At 43.8% G+C, this 17,312-nt stretch overlaps 1 protein-coding gene across 4 annotated transcripts; it reads left to right on the top strand.

Moving 5' to 3' along the window:
- The first annotated feature begins 4,119 nt into the window (after nucleotides 1-4,119).
- LOC123104277 (serine/threonine-protein kinase 19) lies at nucleotides 4,120-9,738 on the top strand. Of its 4 annotated transcripts, none has more exons than XM_044526083.1 (9): nucleotides 4,120-4,397; nucleotides 5,075-5,365; nucleotides 6,397-6,470; nucleotides 7,386-7,439; nucleotides 7,643-7,735; nucleotides 8,088-8,207; nucleotides 8,445-8,516; nucleotides 8,690-8,767; nucleotides 9,302-9,738. In XM_044526083.1, the coding sequence occupies exons 2-9, from the start codon at nucleotides 5,248-5,250 to the stop codon at nucleotides 9,491-9,493; spliced, it is 801 nt and encodes a 266-aa protein (XP_044382018.1). In that variant the 5' UTR covers nucleotides 4,120-4,397; nucleotides 5,075-5,247; the 3' UTR covers nucleotides 9,494-9,738. The 4 variants fall into 4 exon arrangements, with proteins under 4 accessions (XP_044382018.1, XP_044382029.1, XP_044382007.1 ...); XM_044526072.1 differs by having other exon boundaries at nucleotides 4,121-4,397; nucleotides 5,093-5,365; nucleotides 7,359-7,439; XM_044526063.1 differs by having other exon boundaries at nucleotides 4,121-4,397; nucleotides 7,359-7,439.
- Nucleotides 9,739-17,312: the final 7,574 nt, after the last annotated feature.

The following is a 17,312-nucleotide window of genomic DNA, read 5'->3' as shown; positions in this document are numbered from 1 at the left end:
TACGTATGGGTGTCGTGTATGAGCCCACAAGTTGGTACATATAATGAAATTATAATAATAAGAAGTACAATAAAGGAGAGATGGGAGTATTCGAACTCTGCCTCACGAGCAACTCGTTGTGGAATAATAGTCAATAGGCCAAACACAGTTGTATAGTCAGTATGGAGATAGAAACGTATTTATAATATGATTACCAGAGAAAATAATAAAGAGAAACATTTTTTGCGGGAATAATAAAGAGAATTACAAAAGGAAACTTTGAGTCACGGGGATTCAAACCCAAGAACTCGTTTTTCTTATCAGATGGGGCGGTAAAACTGGTAACCATGAAATCACGGAAATTTTGGGGGGAAAATCCGGCCGCTATTGCTCAAACGATTTTTGGATTTAAAATATTTTAAGTCCATAAAAATATATAAAGTTGAACCTCTGAAGCACCCAAACAATAGTTAACTTTTTTATTAAAAAAGTCAGAGGGGGAGTCGATGGGACGATGCGATTAGTAAAGGACGCCTGCCTATCCACTACGCCAACGCACACTAGATATTTGAATTGGCATATACATAACCTATTTTGCAAACACTTCAGGTTTAAGTTCAGAATTTTCAAAAAGATAAACCCTATCGGAAACATAATTTCTCTGGGGCCAGCGGATTTTCCGGTTGCCCAAAAATTTGGCCGAAAAAAACCCAGGTCACACCTGAGCTCCTTCTTTCGAATTCGCGCAACTCAATTTTTCCCTTGTAAATAGAATCGCATCTTGTCGTGAACATATGGCTATGCTTGTTGGAGTGGCTAACGTGCACATGGTGTACTCTGTGGTGCTTTGTTCGAATCTCTGTAGGCTCGCCCTTTTCCTTCATATTATTTCATCCCATTTGCTGACATGATGGGCCCAGCATTGAGCAACAAATGATTTTTCTGGATTATGTTAAAGCCAGTGCGTTTTCATGTAATTAAATATAACATTAGGGATTTTCTGCAAAAAAAAATCCACTGCATGGGCTTACCCAGTGCATTGCCGACTTCCGGCCACTGACATGCGGGCCAACGACACGTTGGTACGCCATGTGGGCAGGGCGTATGCCGAGATACATATGGAGGCACCGTATTTGCACAACGGAACAAGTTCTAGCACCACTTTTAGATATTTTACAACTTTGGGCACCAAAGCGATCGCGCTAAACAAGTTGAGGCATCGTGAGTGTATTTAACTCTTTATACAAAGTAATAATATCCCACGTCGCTCCTTTGCACCCAATCCCATCGACTTTTATACGCCAGCGGCCTCGATGCATCACAAGTCAACAGGTGGGAAGCAGAAGCAAATGAATAGAGGATTTGTAGGAGGCCCTTGAAACAGCCTAAATAATCTCCGGTGAAGAAAAGCAGAGATGCAGATGGGATGAAAACAAACGCAAACAGAGGCATCAGATGCTTCCGGCGAGCGGCCTCGCGGCATCGGCGCTCCCGCCGGTTAGGGGCACCTCACGCGAGTGAGGGGAGGGACGACGGCCTGGGCTGTCACAAGGGAGGAGGACATGCTCCTGCTCTCATGGCCAAGGAAAAAGGAAAGAACTGAGAGGTAGGGGAAGGAAGAGAGGGGGAAGGAGGTGCTGCTGCAAGGCGCTAGAGCTTCGGTGGGCAGCATGCACGAGGGCGCGGGAGGTGGATTGGGCGCTGAGCGTGTTGGAGGAAGGAGGAGGAGGAGGAGGAGGAGGCGCTCGGTAGTGGCCTCGATCCGATCTGGATCGAGAGCTGCCGGAGGAGGCCTTGAAGCAGCAGCAACTGCGCTTCCACACTGAGAGGAAGGGAATCGGGAGTGAGGGGAGAAGAAGCCATGGGGTCAGACGAAACGCGTCACCTGCGCGAGATGGTCGGTGGACACTCGAGTGTGGGCTCTGAACACGGGAGCACTCGATTAAATTGACCAGATTTGATAATAATAATAAAAAAACAGGTAGATTAACTAGGAGGGACACGCTCCATTTTTACCAATAAAATCGCTTGACTCTTGCCATGCATGCATTTTTTTTCTCCCCGAGTCTACATTTTTGTTTTCCTTTTTGAAGTTGGATTTGCATCTATTTGTGTTTTTTGACGTACTCATATCAACTACATAGGTTGGGACACACAGGGCAAAAATATATATGCCTGGGCACCCAATAAAGTAAATACATAAATTATCTCTGTGCGTTGTTGATTCCGGTTTATACGAATGCATAATAAACCATCGTTGCCAAAACATAGGCATTTACATGTCATCGCCAACGAGTCTTTAGTTATTCTTAACAAAGTTGTTGTTCCGGACCAGGAAGAAGATGCCATGCTTGATGTCCCTGAAGATAGTCATGTTGAAGGTGGTTCAGATGAACGTGGCAACCACTTTATACATCCTTTTGACCTAAACATTGATGCTATGAAGAAACATGAAACAATTGCATCCAGATGAAGATGTTCAAAGAAAAACATGATACTCTAGCATGCATACAACACATATATTCTAATGCTTATGTCCAACGTAATCCAAATTTAATAAACCGTTCACTTTATTAAATAAGTAAAAAATCCATGTTTTTTTGAAAAGCAAAAAATAAGAAGTATTCACAGACTATTCCATGAGCCACTACTCTTCTATCAGATGAAGAAAGTTAAGGTGGCTTCTTAACATTCAAATTCAGACTCCAAAAAGTAATAATAAAGGTAATCTTATTATCGACGTTTATCAATTGAATGTAAAAAATGGAGCATAATAGCACATAGATCATGTTTTACGAGTTTTTATGCCCGTTGCAACGTATGTGCATTTGTACTAGTAATACCTATACATGCACACGGAAAAAGTGTCAAGTAGTATACCATCTTTGAAAGGGGCAAGTGAGCACGTGTAAAGAAGATGATTCACTTCTATGTATGTGAAGTAGATGTCACACGTGTCACTTGCATAACGGACTCTTGACATGGTGATATCTGTAGGGTGCTCCGCATCACCTTGCTTAATACCATCACGTAGATGCTATGATGTTCTTGAAAGAGGGGTTTGAAAGATAGCTAAAAGGAACCAGTTCTCACGTTTTCACGCGTCTTCCATGATGCAATGAATTTGGCGTGATGATACATATGAGAGAACTGTCATATCATGCATGCTAAGTTCTTCTACTAGGAAGTTGGAGACTAACCTAAACATGCAAGTAGAATGGTCACATGATTCCGTAGTCTAGTCACATGATCAAATAAACATTTCTTGAATGACTTGCTCAAACACAAGAGGTATAGAATTCCTATATATACTCCACTAGCTTGGGATGTTGATGTGAGTGTGATATGAATTCAGATTTGTTCCCATGTCTATCCATCTTGAGTCCGTCTAAAATATTAGAGAAAAACAAATACATGTATCTTCTCCCGTGTAATCGGCCCTCCTACCATCTTGCTCTTCAATGGTACGAGTACATTTGCCTCGCCGCTCACTTTGTGCGGCGGGAGCCTATGTCCGCGCCATCCGCGATGACTCTCTCGCGACCCAATCTGAAGCTGCACATGTTGTTCACTGTCAATATCACCCGTGCTTTCATTGTCAACATGTTCACCGGTCATAATCTTCCGCACCTTGGTCGTCATCGACGAGGAGCACAAAGACCCGGTGTGGAGGTTTCCACACAACGTTCTTTTCTTCTCCGTATGGGTTTAAATGAAGAAATACACCTGTCCTCCTAGGATTTTTTTTCTTTTCAGAATTCCTTTTTGAATACAGTACACATGCAAGCGCTCTTACATACGCACATACACTCACCTCTATTAACGCACACATGCACACCCTATTCCTACGAGCACCTTCGAGAGACTGAGCCGGCATATCATCTTGATGATTTACGAAGTCACCGTAGGCACCTCGTCGTCGACGGGAACATCTTCTCGCACTGAAAGCGCATCGCCGGAAATCCTGAAATAAATCGTCCTGATGGGCCGGGATACCACTATCCCTCCACAGATTGGTTCGCTATTTTTTTAATGTGATAAATTCCGGAGAATCCGTTAATCCGGTATATATATTTTGGAAAAACAGATTTGTTGTTGACAGGTGGTCCCAGATCCCAGGCGTATGAAAAAAAAACCGAATCCTCTCTATCAAATTACTCTTCTGGGAGAAAAAAAAATTCCGATTGGCGTCTCGTCCTCTTCCCCACGCGACAGATCCCAGCCCTCGCCGCCGCCGCCGCCGGGTAGGTTGTCGCGCGCTGACGGCCACGCGCGGCGGTGGGTGAGAGCGAGGAGATACGGGGGGTCCCCGCGTTTGGCCGCCGTCGCAACTCCGGCTGTCTGCAATTACCCCGGACGGCGGGGAGCCGCCGGCGCGGCAGAAGAGAGAGCCACAGAGGCCCTGCGGCTGCGACCAGGTTATCCATCTACCCAATCTCTGTCCGTCAGTTAGCGAATGGTACTACTTGTACTGGTTGTATGGATGGATATGTAGCTGCAGAGAGGAAATTCTTTTTCTGCTATTAGTACAGAATTTGTGCTCGTTCCTGTACTTTGCCTCTGCTTGTGTATGGATGGATTGGTGGAGAAATCGTTGTTTCTTCGTGGGTAGGGCGACAGTGGAGGATTAGCGCAGACAACAAACCTTGCAAAAAAATTCCGGTGCGTTGAGGAGTAGATTGAGTGCTCTGTTTGCTGCAGGTTCAGAGACTACTTTGATCCGACAATTTCTCGGGCTTGTGAAGTTCCACTCGATTAGCAAGTGTAGTATATACGTACGAGTTTTGCAAAATTGCAGTGGATTAGCAAAGTGATAGTTTCCCCCTTGAGCAAGGTGCCTGAATTGCCGAATACCCCTAGACTGCAGGAAGCTTATACTACTAGGGAATTTCAGTGAGCGTTGTCCACCCCTTATGTTGTTTATTTTTCTGCTTCCATTTTATGGTAATCTTTTTCAAGTCATTCTAGTTCAGTTCAAATGAGTGGGTGTGATGCCATCTGTATCTCAGTTTTTCCTTAGTATTCTGAGTGAGTTTCCTAAACCATTTCCATATTCCAGATTTTCCAAGACTTATTGGAATCCCTCTGACTGCAGGTGTTTTAAAACTTTCAGCTCACAAGTAACCAGTCTTACCGTTTTGCTGCATGTGGAAGGAAGCTCCAGGTTACTGACGCAAATTAGAGGATCTGGCTCCTGATTGGACAGACATCTCTCCTATTTGTCTCATGCCATCTACTTAAATTGGACTAGACAATCAGCAAAGTGAAATGGCAGAACCATGGCCATCGTATTCATCGTCATCTCGTGGGAAAAAGAAGCGACCACGCTCTCCTGATGGTGATGCCACAAGTTCACAAGGCAGAACCGAGAACAGCACAAGCCTTGGTTTGCCACTTTCTCTGTCTTAATTTATTCTCCTCTGTTAGAGTAAATTACACGCTGGTCAATAAACTTGATCAAGTGTGTCAAATAGATCACCGTTCTCTTAATTTCCACATTTGGTCAAAATTAAATCAAGGGGGGCACCGTGTATCAGCACCAGCATACCGCATCACATAGATGACTATGAGTCAGTGCAGTTATGCGTGTACCCCCTTACATTGTCTCCTTTTCTTCTTTTTCAACGTTCATGCCTGATAAACACTGAAACTCATATGATGTATGCTGTAGTAGTTCATTTGGTTATACACTCCTAGAAAATTGGTCTTGTAGCAGCTAGCACATGGCAGAAATTGGCCAGCTGCAACAAGTCAAGAGAGGCTTCAATTTTTTACAGAGATTGCTGAAAACAAAATGTTATATGTCGGGTCACTATCTGCTACAGACGCTCTCCCGTTCGCTTCCGTTCCTTCTAGGACACTGCAGGTAGCAGAGGACGGATTGCCGTGGCTGATGTAGTAGGAAACAGAGTTGCACCACCACCGTTGGTATCTACCATGGTTGCTACTGGTGGGATCGAGCGTCCTTAGTCGCCGCTGTTGTACGAGAGATTTGTAGCGCCAGTTGATTAGCTTCTTTGGGGTGGGGCTGGAACAAGATTACATACAGAGAGGAATTAACAATGGACTATAGGCGTCCTGTGGCTTGCTGTGAAATTGGGAACATGATTAGAGGCCCTGGATGGACACACTAGCTCGGGCTCTGGAGATTATATGGTTTTGGTGACCCAAATGTGCAAGTCAGGAGAGTGGGTACCTAGCTGACACCCTCAGAATAAGTCTAGTAACCTTTCAACATAATTTGCAACCTAGTTTTAGATCACTTCTAGTTGCATTAGACAGTCAACATCAAAGACATTATATTTTGTTAAGAAGATTCTACAAATTGTATGTGGAAAACGTTGCACTGAATGACAATTATTATTGTACATCTCAAGCTGTGAAGTTGTTTTAACATCTACAATTTTTATAATGCAGAGGACAACCTTATATTCAGTGATACTTTGATAGCTCTACAGTTGATGCGCACACAGTTCCCAAAGCTAGAGAAGGTATATGCATGCTCTAATTGTTTTTTTTTTCAATCTTGTCTGAACTTGGAAAACAATAATATCATAAATACATGTTTGATTTTGTTGCATTGATTGAGTTTCAGCAGGTTAAGCTGTTAATTAAATACATTAAACCACCTACTAGATACTTATGTTATGCAATTCACATGAATCTTTTCCACAATCCACAACGCTTATGTATGATGTGTGAATTTAGATTTTAGAAAAGGAAACAGTTATGTCCAGACTTTCAGTCAGCTCAGCTCTCTGATAGGGCATTCTTCGTGTCAGGACAGTATTCCTGTGCCACAAGGTGCTCTGGAAAGCCAAAGTGCCTGTCAAGTGCCTTTTCTTCATCTGGTTAGCACTGCAACACCATTGCTGGGACAGTTGACCAGCTTAAATGCCTGCAGCTGCCCAAACACGCCGAGACGGTGAACACTGCTCCTGGTTGAGGTAACTGGCAAATCATTTTAAGATGGACAGCTCGCCGCTCCAAATGAATTTGGTGACTGTCTTGGTGAAAATCATTGCCAAAAGATTGTCGAGAAGTCCTGGACTCGATAGTGATTCTACAAATTTCATCCATTTGGAGAGAACAACATCAACGCATAGGTGGAGCGACGGTTCATGCCTGCCATTTTTTTGGGGGTGGGTGGGTGGGTGGGTGGGGGGGGGGGGGGGAGGGAGGTGCTTCTTTCCTACTGTGCTAAACTCTTGTTTTTTATGTTTGCTCCTCCTTGTAATGGAAAGATTGGCAATACTCCATGTAAGAATGAAAAAAACATGTTGCAATATATTTATATAAATTCAGTGTTTCCTTTTATGATGGTGATTCAGTACCATTTCTGCACAAAATTTATCCTTTTCTTTTGTTTTCACTTGTAGGTTGTAACACAGCCTTTCATTTTACAGTCTCAATTATATAGCAGCGTGAAGGACAGGACACAAGTTGATAGAGATTTGGAGGTTTTGTTTTGAACTTATGCAATAATTCTTTATGTGGACACCACTTTTGTAATGCAATGATAAGTTTGTGTTTTACCTTTGGATTCTTTTCTAGCGATTCTCGTGTTAAATTTTGGTGATTATCGTAGACTAATTGATTATTAATATATCCAATTGCATCAGAGATAATTTATGAAACCTGAACATAGAAATACCTTTTGCAGTCACTGAAGAAAGACAGAGTACTCCGTGTATTCAAACTCAATACTGGGCAGGATGACCATGCAATCATGTTCATGGATGATTATCTTAAACAGGTATATGTTCTCCTGGTTTGACTTAAGTAGGTTCACTAGATCTAGATGGTGTTAATGTAATGGAAGTTAAGAGGTGCTGTTTAGCTAATTAATCTTTTGTAATACTCTCACCCAACCAAGCAGACAACCCGGATCACCTCATTCAAGCCTATCCTTACCAAGCTGGATAGCTCTATCCCATTTACCTTGTTTAACAAACCAAGCTCATGCTAACTGAACTGCAAATTTACCATCATATAGACACACCAATATGTAGCTAATGTCTTGTTGATATAAAACTTTAGTTATAATATGATAATTCGTACTACAAGCTTTAATGGATGTGTTCCTTTCTTACACTGAGTGTATGCAGATGGAATCTGCTGTCAGGAGGTCAACGGGTAAAAACAAAGATGGTAGTGAAGTGTTTGATTGGTTTGAGAAATATGTTCTGCGTTCGAAATTGGATGTAAGCATTGATCACCTAGAGCTGGTAAGTTTCGGCAAGTTAACTGGAGATGAGTGTTGATCCTGCAGAATTCTACCTTAACCTTTCCGTAGAATCGTTCATTACCAAGTTTTAACTTTGTGAAACTTTGCGATGATCTATCATGGGCACTTTGAGCTGACACTTTGTTTTAGTATACTGTTTTGTAATAATACCTAGTACTAAATCAAGAAATAGGACTGCTCTAACAAGGCTTTTCACGTCTTCTGCTTTTAATCGCAGTGCTCACTGTTATCACATGGTGGTGATGCAAGAGATAAACATATCACCTTATTGATGAATGCTGGTCTCCTGGTAAGTATTTTCTATGGGATCGTTATCATGGGTGTTTCTGTTGTATTCACATGCCATGGCTCCAGTATGACTGGTTTCATGTTTACCAAAAAACTAATGGTTTGCATCTACATGATGAGTTTATGTTCTTAACCAATCATGCTTACTGTCTGTGCCATGTTGATCTTTCGCAGACACGCCAACTAATAGATCCAAACATGTACTGGTTTTCTATTCCAAGTATTGGTCCTATCTTGAAAGGCCTATCCCAGGTCTGCACTTCTCGGCTTTTCTGTTCCTTGGTTCAAATCTCGCGGTGTTAGTTAATCTTAAAGATGGTTCTAATAAATTTTATGAATATAAAGCTGCTCTGCTGACTGAAGTATAATCAGAACATAAGACTAAATTGCGCTCTGTCCCTATGCCTGCAAGTTGGGTACATATATAGGGACAGAGCGCAATTTAGTCTTATGAAGTCATGTACTTGAAAATTGGACTTTTATGCCCATGAACTTGCATAGGTCTGGCAAATAGATACAGAAGTGGTTTTCTATCTGACATCACATATTTATGGATGTTTATTCCTACATCCATTTGACCAGTATTATCACATATTTATGGTTGAATCCATGTACATACTTTGGGACCATGAACGATGTACTTCAGGAATGAGCTCATCAGGTTATGGTAGTTTGATTCCTCTTGCATTGGCTTTCCCGGGTTATTCTAGATGGGCTACTAAGTGATTACTTAGAGTTTCGATTTCTCTGTAAGAAGACATTGACAAATGTGGTTATGGTGAGCAGGGGAGGAAGGAAGTTCTTTCATTACTGGGCCGTCGGAAGTACAAGGAGATGCTACTATCTTCACTGGAGAAGACGAGGTTGAGGTTATCACCTCTCGACGTGCGGTTCCACCTCCGCGATCTGATTGGGTCTGGTCACGTAAAGACGGTTCAAACACCCACCGGCTTACTTGCTCGCATGTCAACAGATTGATAGACACACCTTTGGATCACAGCTTTTTCTTAGCAGTTTCCAGCTTCTTCAGATAAGAACACCATTTTCCTACTGAGTCAGCAAAAAGTAGTCAGAGTTTATTTGATTGGTTCTTCCTGCATTCTTTAAGGTCAATTAGTAGGGTGTACTGCAAAAAAGAAATTCTGAGATGTATGGTGATCTTGAAAGGGAGCCGAAATATGTATATTAAGTTGTACTACATGAAGGTTGGTTACTCTGGGTCATTCATGATTAACCTGTTTGCAGATGCATGTAGAATTAATGGTCACATCATTCGGCTTCCTTCCTTAATGGTGTATCTACAACTAAAATATATCTAGATACATTCATTTTTTGGACGAGTAATTCTGAACGGAGGGAGTACCATGCTCACACAAATTATTATTTTTGTCCTCCTAAAAAGAGCTAGTGACAAAGACCAGAGATGAGTAGAAGTCTTATATATACCCATGCCTAAGGATGTCAAAGTCCGTGCGTGTGACATGGATTCAGATTTATTTTATCGTGTTTAGCTTTAGCCCATCTAAAATATTGGAGGAAAACAAAAAATGCAAGAGTCAAGGAGGTGAGGCGAAAGTAAGATGAAAGTAACCAGCAATGTCTTTTTTTTTTTTGCTTTGCCCACTTGCAAAAGTATCCCTACCGTTTGCGGAAGACTATACTCATAGTACTAGAATAGAATTGAGAGTTGCGATGAGATTGGTACCCTCAGTGGTGTAGGAGCGGTTGATGGTGAGTTGGACATGAAGAGAGAAATGAGAGAGCAACATCTGAAGATGTGTTAATTTTACTCCTCCAGATTTCATCAAGACCAAAAACTGGACATATATAATTTTGTGCAACCTAGGCTCATGTACTCTTTTCATTAGAAATAATAATAATCGTATAACTAATGGAGCACCTGTCTTCTCTCTCCTTGTACTCCTACCTCGATGGATTACTTCTCGTCTCCTCCTCTTACTTTGTAGTCCAATGACGGTACATACATCAACTAACATAAGAGCATCTTCAATAGACGGTTCAAATATAAAATACCTAACTGGACAGACGGTCCATATGCTAAAAAAATTAGACCGCGGCCTTCTTGTGATGTAAACTACAACACCTCGCGATGCGAATATACATCACGAGATGCATATGGTCCAAAACTAGCCGCCATCCGCAAACGCCCAACCGCCACTTCATTTTCTTTCCCGCCCGCCCGCCCGCGACCCTCCCGGCCGCCGCCGCTATGGCCGATGCCGACGACCCCGCCGCCTTCTTCGCCGCCGCCGCAGCCGGTGGGCTGACCCACGTGGCCGCCGCCGTTGCCGCTGCTGCCATCCCGCCCGCAACCGCGGCCATGCCGCCGCCCCCCGCCCGCCGGCCCGGATTGGTGCCGCCCCAGCCGGTGGCCACCGCGCAGGCGGTGAAGGGACGAGGAGGCAGCGTGAAACGGCCGGCCAACCGCAGCCTAAGAAGGCAAGTTGGAGTGCAGATTGTTAGGTTCCACAGTAAATTCCTAGCACCGCGGTGGCCAATCTAGATAGTACTCGCCCATGGTCGTCTTGTACGGTTGATAAAGTCTGTCGCTGAGATGCATACTCCCTCTGTCCGAAAATACTTGTCATCAAAATGGATGAAAAGGGATGTATCTACATCTAGATACATTCCTTTTTATTTTTTTTGATGACAAGTATTTTCGGACGGAGGGACTACATTTGAACAATTTGACTTTAGAGGCAGCAGCGAACAATGTGAGTGAACGACACCCTGTGGATCTCAGCAACTTTGGCGTCAATTTGATCTCAGCGAAATTACACCGTACGTTTCTTCTGGCCGTGGAGAATTATATAATCTGTTGGGACTTGAGACTTGAGAAAGGGATCAAAGAGGACAGCTGAAAACCGCATGCTGCATGTTTGCCTACGCAGGAATGAATTTTAAGGGGTGTTTGGTTTAGAAGTCCTAGGACTTTTTCTAGTCCTAGGGACTAATCAAAAAAGACTCTCTAGTAGAGTCTTTTTTTAGTCCCTATAGAAAAAGTCCCTTCCGTTTGATTTCTAGGGACTTTTTCTAGTCCCTGAGACTAAAAAGTCCCTGAACCAAACACCCTCTCAGATTTGTGAGCTATGATGCTAGTAGCAACGTCATTTAATTAGTCAGCTGAGTAAACATGGGCCTAACTTGTTCACAACACATGTTATTTGAAGAACTGCGATTTCTTTATCTGATTCGATGCTTAAATCTTACTACTGTAAATCATTCATTTACCTGGTAACATTGTCATCACTTGCAGGCCGGCAATGTGTAGATTGCGATGTCAAAGTTGTCAGAGTAAGTACCACTTCACTGGCCGGCCGATCAGTACTATGATTATGGAACAGAGGCAAGTCTTTTTAAAAATCCACTACAAACTACATACGGATGTATATAGACATATTTTAAAGTGTAGATTCACTCATTTTGCTCCTTATGTAGTCTATAGCGAAGGAATCTTTAAAAAGACTTATATTTAGAAACGGAGGGAGTAAGAAGATTCTGTGTCCTTTGGTTACTTTTGGTGCTAGCTGATTCAGCTGAGGTACCTCCGTGTGTTTCTTTACAGCCTCATGTAGTCAGTCAATGAGCCGAAAATTCCTGGGCGTGGACGGGCTCGCCTACTCACTGAATCGTGAGACGTTGCTTCACTTCGGGATGTTGGACGCATGCAGTTTTTCAGGGCCGTCGCAGAGCTAGTGACGCCGTTTTGGTTCTGTGATGTGTCAGAGGGTTTGCCTGATCGTTGGTTCTGACCACATTTAGATCTGCAGAACAAAAGCATGTACTTTTTATTAGCATGGCACTTACATTTAGATGTGCAGAACAAAAGCATGTACTTTTTATTAGCGTGGCACACAAGTGCGAGATCTTCCAAATGACTTGCTAGACCGGACGTATGTTATGTATGAAAACCAACGCATTCGAGTAATGTTTTTCCCAAACCTCTTTGCTTTTTCTGACCAGAAATCAAAAACCTTGAGCCTTACAAAGCGTTGATTTCTACAAAATCCATATATGCTTGGCCAGACGCGAATCAAATTTGTTTTCTGCATCACGATTGTGGGGGCGGAAGCTAGAATGAGTTCAACTTTTAAATAAACTATGTACATGAGACATGACGAAATGACCAATTTTAATGTTTGATTAATTATGAGCATCTACAGGAGCGGTCATCAAATCTAGATTCTCAAATGCCACGGACACGTCCACTGATCAGGCACTCCTCAATTCCTGTCACCCACGCCCTTGTATCTCATATTCGGTAGCATGTACCCATGCTAAAGCATGCAGCGTGAATAAAAGTACGTCAATCCTCAAACAGACATAGAAATGCACATTTCTATTACCAAAAGATCACCAATGGATCTCCAAAAAATTACCAAAGTTCACATATATATCCACATAGATGGTGGCCAATTTTAAACTAGATTACTTGAAACTTGAAATTAAAGATGGAGACGCATCACTTCCTCGCTGGCCCTTTGCCCTTCCGTTATGAGGTGCTACTCTGGCCGTCGGTGTACGCATCGGCCGCCAAAGGGTCATCATTATCGTCAGAGCTTGATCCGTCTTGGTCACCGTCCCATAGGTCCATGTGCACCCCGGCTAGCCTGCGGAGCAAGCGCTCCTGCTCCTCAGCGTGCCTCCTCGCCTTCCCCGCCGCCTCGCACTCCAACAGCTCGATGGCGAGCCGGAGCGCTTTGGCGTTCTTCCGCCGGAGCCGTAGCGCATCTGACTCCGCCGATGCCAAGGAGTGGCGGAGGACAGATGCAATGAGCGCGTCCTCAGGATCGACCGACATGCACGAAATTGCTCGGCCCCTCTCCAACGTGCCAACCGCCGCCAACCTCTCCCTTGCACGTTGCCGCTCAAGTAATGTGGTCCGCGCCTCCAACTCGGGTGTCCTCGACAGGCCCGGCATCAATGAGGGCACGAGCACCCAACGGTGCCCGTGGACGCCCTCCGGAGTTGGATGTGGGTATATGTGGGGTCGGTGGTCAACCGGGCTAACTTTTTGGCATCGGCCGCCACATGCCTCGGTGCCTGTCTGGGTGAGGGCTACGTTAGGTTGCGAAGGAGTGATGGCGATGGCAACCTCTATGACAGTTTTCCCTCGATAGCGTGTATGCGTTCTTGTGTGGGTTGCCAGATCGGCCGAGTGTGCCCTGTTTTTGGTCACAATTTATGATCGGTTTTCCGTTAATTAACCAGACAACTCTCTTCTTTTTAATGGACTGAGATCCTTCAGGGCCGACTTTGAAAAAATTACGCGTCCTCATATTTAGGGCAAAAGAAAAATCATGTCATATACAACTTGCAAAAAGCCCACAATACCACAGGCGAAATTTTCTGTTTTTTATATTATACATATATAATTTGCACATTGATTTTATTCGTTTGCCTTTTTTACGAATTGTACTTGTAGTTGTTTTTTTTCCTGTTATTTCCCTCTGAATTTTCCAATCTTTCAAAAGTTTCTGTTTGTTTTCTAGCCCCACCTCCTCTTTTGCAATCGCCATCATACTTTTCAAATGAATCGACTGTACATCAAGGAAGGCATGCACGCGTTCAATCGCTATTGCAATGCATGTCATGGACACATGCATGCTGTACCGCCATCCTGTCGTCATATTACACGGTGCCGTCACCGTATACTACTGTTGCATGCTGGCTATCATTCCTTGCTCTTTACGACCGCATTCAATAAACGTAGCGACGAGTCGTTGTCCCATTGGCACATTTAGAGCATGGTTAATAAGAGAGGCAGCAGCCGGCTCTATAGTCATGTCCATGTCATCTATAGTCTTCATACAGCCAACACCATATAATAGGATAGCTATAGGTTGGCTGTTGGATTGGATTTAAGTATTAATCTTTGCATGCTGGGATTGAGAGGAATGGCAAAGCGCTGGTTTACAGGCAGCAGCTCGGGCTGCAAGCCAGCTATTACGCCTCGTAACATGCGTATAGGCGGGCGACTAGTGAAGAGCCGGCTCTGCTCTCTCTCCTCACTTCTCTCTCTTCCATGTAGGATTTTTATGATGTGGCAAGTCTTGTAGCCTGCTGAGTAGGACTTATTATACTTGCTCTTAGCGGGAGCAGGCGAGCTCGTCTGCTCTTTCGCCATACTCTGAGCCGATGAGCCACCTATCTTATTTTATAGAACAATGTTATTATTATTAATGCTCTCTGCTAGCTAGGTGTGTACAAGTAGCTCTATACTAGTTTACGTTAGACCGTTACCTCTTTACATTGTACTCCCTCCGTTCGGAAATACTTGTCATTCAAATGGACAAAAAATGATGTATCTAGAACTAAAATACATCTAGATACATCCCCTTTTATTCATTTTGATGACAAGTATTTCCGGACGGAGGGAGTAGTCTGCAGCCAAAGCCCAGCATGTTTTTGGCCCGTTTTTCAGCCACCGAAGAACTACTCCCTCCGTTCGAAAATACTTGTCCTCGAAATGGTTGTATCTAGACTTATTTTAGTTATAGATACATTCATTATATTCATTTTGAGGACACGTATTTCCGGACAGAGGGAGTATCAGATATGCTCGCGCGGTAAGGTAATGCTTTTTGGTGCACCGGTAAAAGTCGCCGTGCTCGGGTTCAATATATAGGATATGGCTACATAGCGGCTGATGGTGGGCACATTGCAACGATGTCATCGTGATCGTGTGACTATGCGACTGGTGGGCAGTAACTTGGCAAATATTTTTCTCCGACCAAAGGCTAGTCAAGCCAATGCCAAGCATTTTTTGTTACTCATCAGTCCTACAGTCTGGTTTTGTTAGACCATCCCTTGAAGGTGAATTTTTGGTGCAGTTTACTCATGATCTTAAGACCGTTAATTAGGAGTTTCGTTCTGCAGCAATTGATGTAACAACTGGAGTAAGTGTCATTTATTTCCTTTTTTCCATGCCATGTTGACTGCTAGGTCCCTTTCAAGAGGAGAAAACACGTACGGAAGAGCAGAAAGAAGAAAGAAGGGGGGAAGGGGCGATTTGGTGCCCGGGCGCAGCTGGTCCTGAAATCGCTCCCGTTGGTTGGTGCGTCGGGATGGTACAAAATAATGGAAGCTGACGGGCTGGAGTTCATGATGGATCCCATAGATCGGCGAGTTTCGTTTTCGATGGTTTGGTTGACTTGGGGGCCAAAATATCTGTCCACGACGTTGGTGATTCCCAACGTACTATGCCGAGGGAGAGGGATTCCAATGCCAGATCAGGCTGCGCGCATGAAGGTGGCCGCAGCACCGGCCGTAATGCAGGGAGGCTAACTCCGGCAAAAAAAGGAATGCTTCCCCGAATCGATCTGCACAATCCATTGGTAGGGTGAAGCCATCAGTTCCAAGTAGACAGTGCTTGGTTCATTTCTTTTTTTCCAAGGGTTCTTTTCCGTTTTAGGCCCTCTTTGATTCGCAGGATTTTCAAATCGTAGAAATAGGAAAAGTATAGGGTTAAAGTGGCATGCACACATGAATCCTACAGAATTAGCATGGAGTGTTTGATGGCACAGGAAAAGCAAAAGAATTGTAAAAAGAGATTGGAGTGGATGTTAGATTTTCTATGAAATGTAATACAAAAGATTCCATAGGAAAAATTCCTATGGGATCCAATCCTATGAATCAAAGGACCAACATAGGAAAAATTCTTAAGGATTTCAATCCTCCAAAAATTCTATAGAATTCCTTTGAATCAAAGGAGCCCTTATCTGCGAGGTGTATCCTTGATGCAGTTTAGCAAGTGAGGCACGAGCTAATTGATGAGTTTATGTACGATTTTTACTCAACACATAACCAGTTTGTTGTGTGTTAGTATGATTTGTCATGAAGTTCAGAAGTGAAATTGTTTCGTGGTAATTGCAGGTTGCGCCTGAGCAACGTGCTGCCGGACAGAACTCCATGCGCATATGCTAGAATAATCTATTCGGAAATTCACCTCCCTGTTTCTGTGGGCTCAGAATTAGAACTAGGCCGTGCGCCCGAGAGGTAACGGCGCCTGCTGCATTCAATGCACCACAGACCCACGAAATGTTTATATCATATACAGTCTGAATACAGCTTTGAATACAAGTAAAAGCGCACATCCACATGCGAATGGACGGATGAGATATCAGGTTCAGCTGAGCCTGGGCTCAGAATTGCATTTCCCGAAAGAAGGGAAGGACCATTTTATTCGGAACTGGTGTGCATTTGTACAAGGACAGTCATATTTACTATATTCATAATGTCCCATTTTGTGCAGGTTTCTTTGCTATGATATGCTAAAAATTAGTCTCATGCATTTCATGCATCTTTCGTGATGCAATGAGCATGGCTTGAGGGATCAGTAGACGGTTCCAGCGGTGGAGCGGCGTTACACTTACATGTGACACATCGGCAACATGGAGTCCCGGTGGTGTGGTGCTGCAGGGTCTCGGCGACGGATGTGTGATGATGGACGCGTGTAGCTAGGGAGAAGGTCTGGCGCCGTGGTGGCGTCAACGGCAGGCCTGTTAAGGTCGATGCGTCTGAAGATGAATCGGCGGGAGAATGCGGCAGCGGCCTCTGCGAGTGCGGCGGACCGGTGTCTGCCCCAGACCCGGCAATGCGGCTTGGTTGAGGGTTCCGGCTTTAGATGTTAGGTCTTGGTGCGAGGTCTGTTTGGTATCCGGCTCAGACAATCGGCACCCCTTCAACAATTGGATAGGAGTAGCGACAGATCTTGTTAAGATGGTGGTTTCAGACTTACTGATGTATTACTTGGTAAGGTCTTTGTGAATGATTA

Source organism: Triticum aestivum, chromosome 1B (assembly GCF_018294505.1).
Source record: "Triticum aestivum cultivar Chinese Spring chromosome 1B, IWGSC CS RefSeq v2.1, whole genome shotgun sequence".
NCBI classification, from domain to species: Eukaryota; Viridiplantae; Streptophyta; class Magnoliopsida; order Poales; family Poaceae; genus Triticum; species Triticum aestivum.
This window is presented reverse-complemented; position numbering and strand designations above follow the sequence as displayed.

Coding starts and splice junctions, on each gene's coding strand:
- LOC123104277 (XM_044526072.1), top strand. CDS start 5,248: ATGGCAGAACCATGGCCATCGTATTCATCGTCATCTCGTGGGAAAAAG. Junction 8,208..8,444: donor GCATTGATCACCTAGAGCTG/GTAAGTTTCGGC, acceptor TTTTAATCGCAG/TGCTCACTGTTATCACATGG. Junction 8,517..8,689: donor TGATGAATGCTGGTCTCCTG/GTAAGTATTTTC, acceptor GATCTTTCGCAG/ACACGCCAACTAATAGATCC.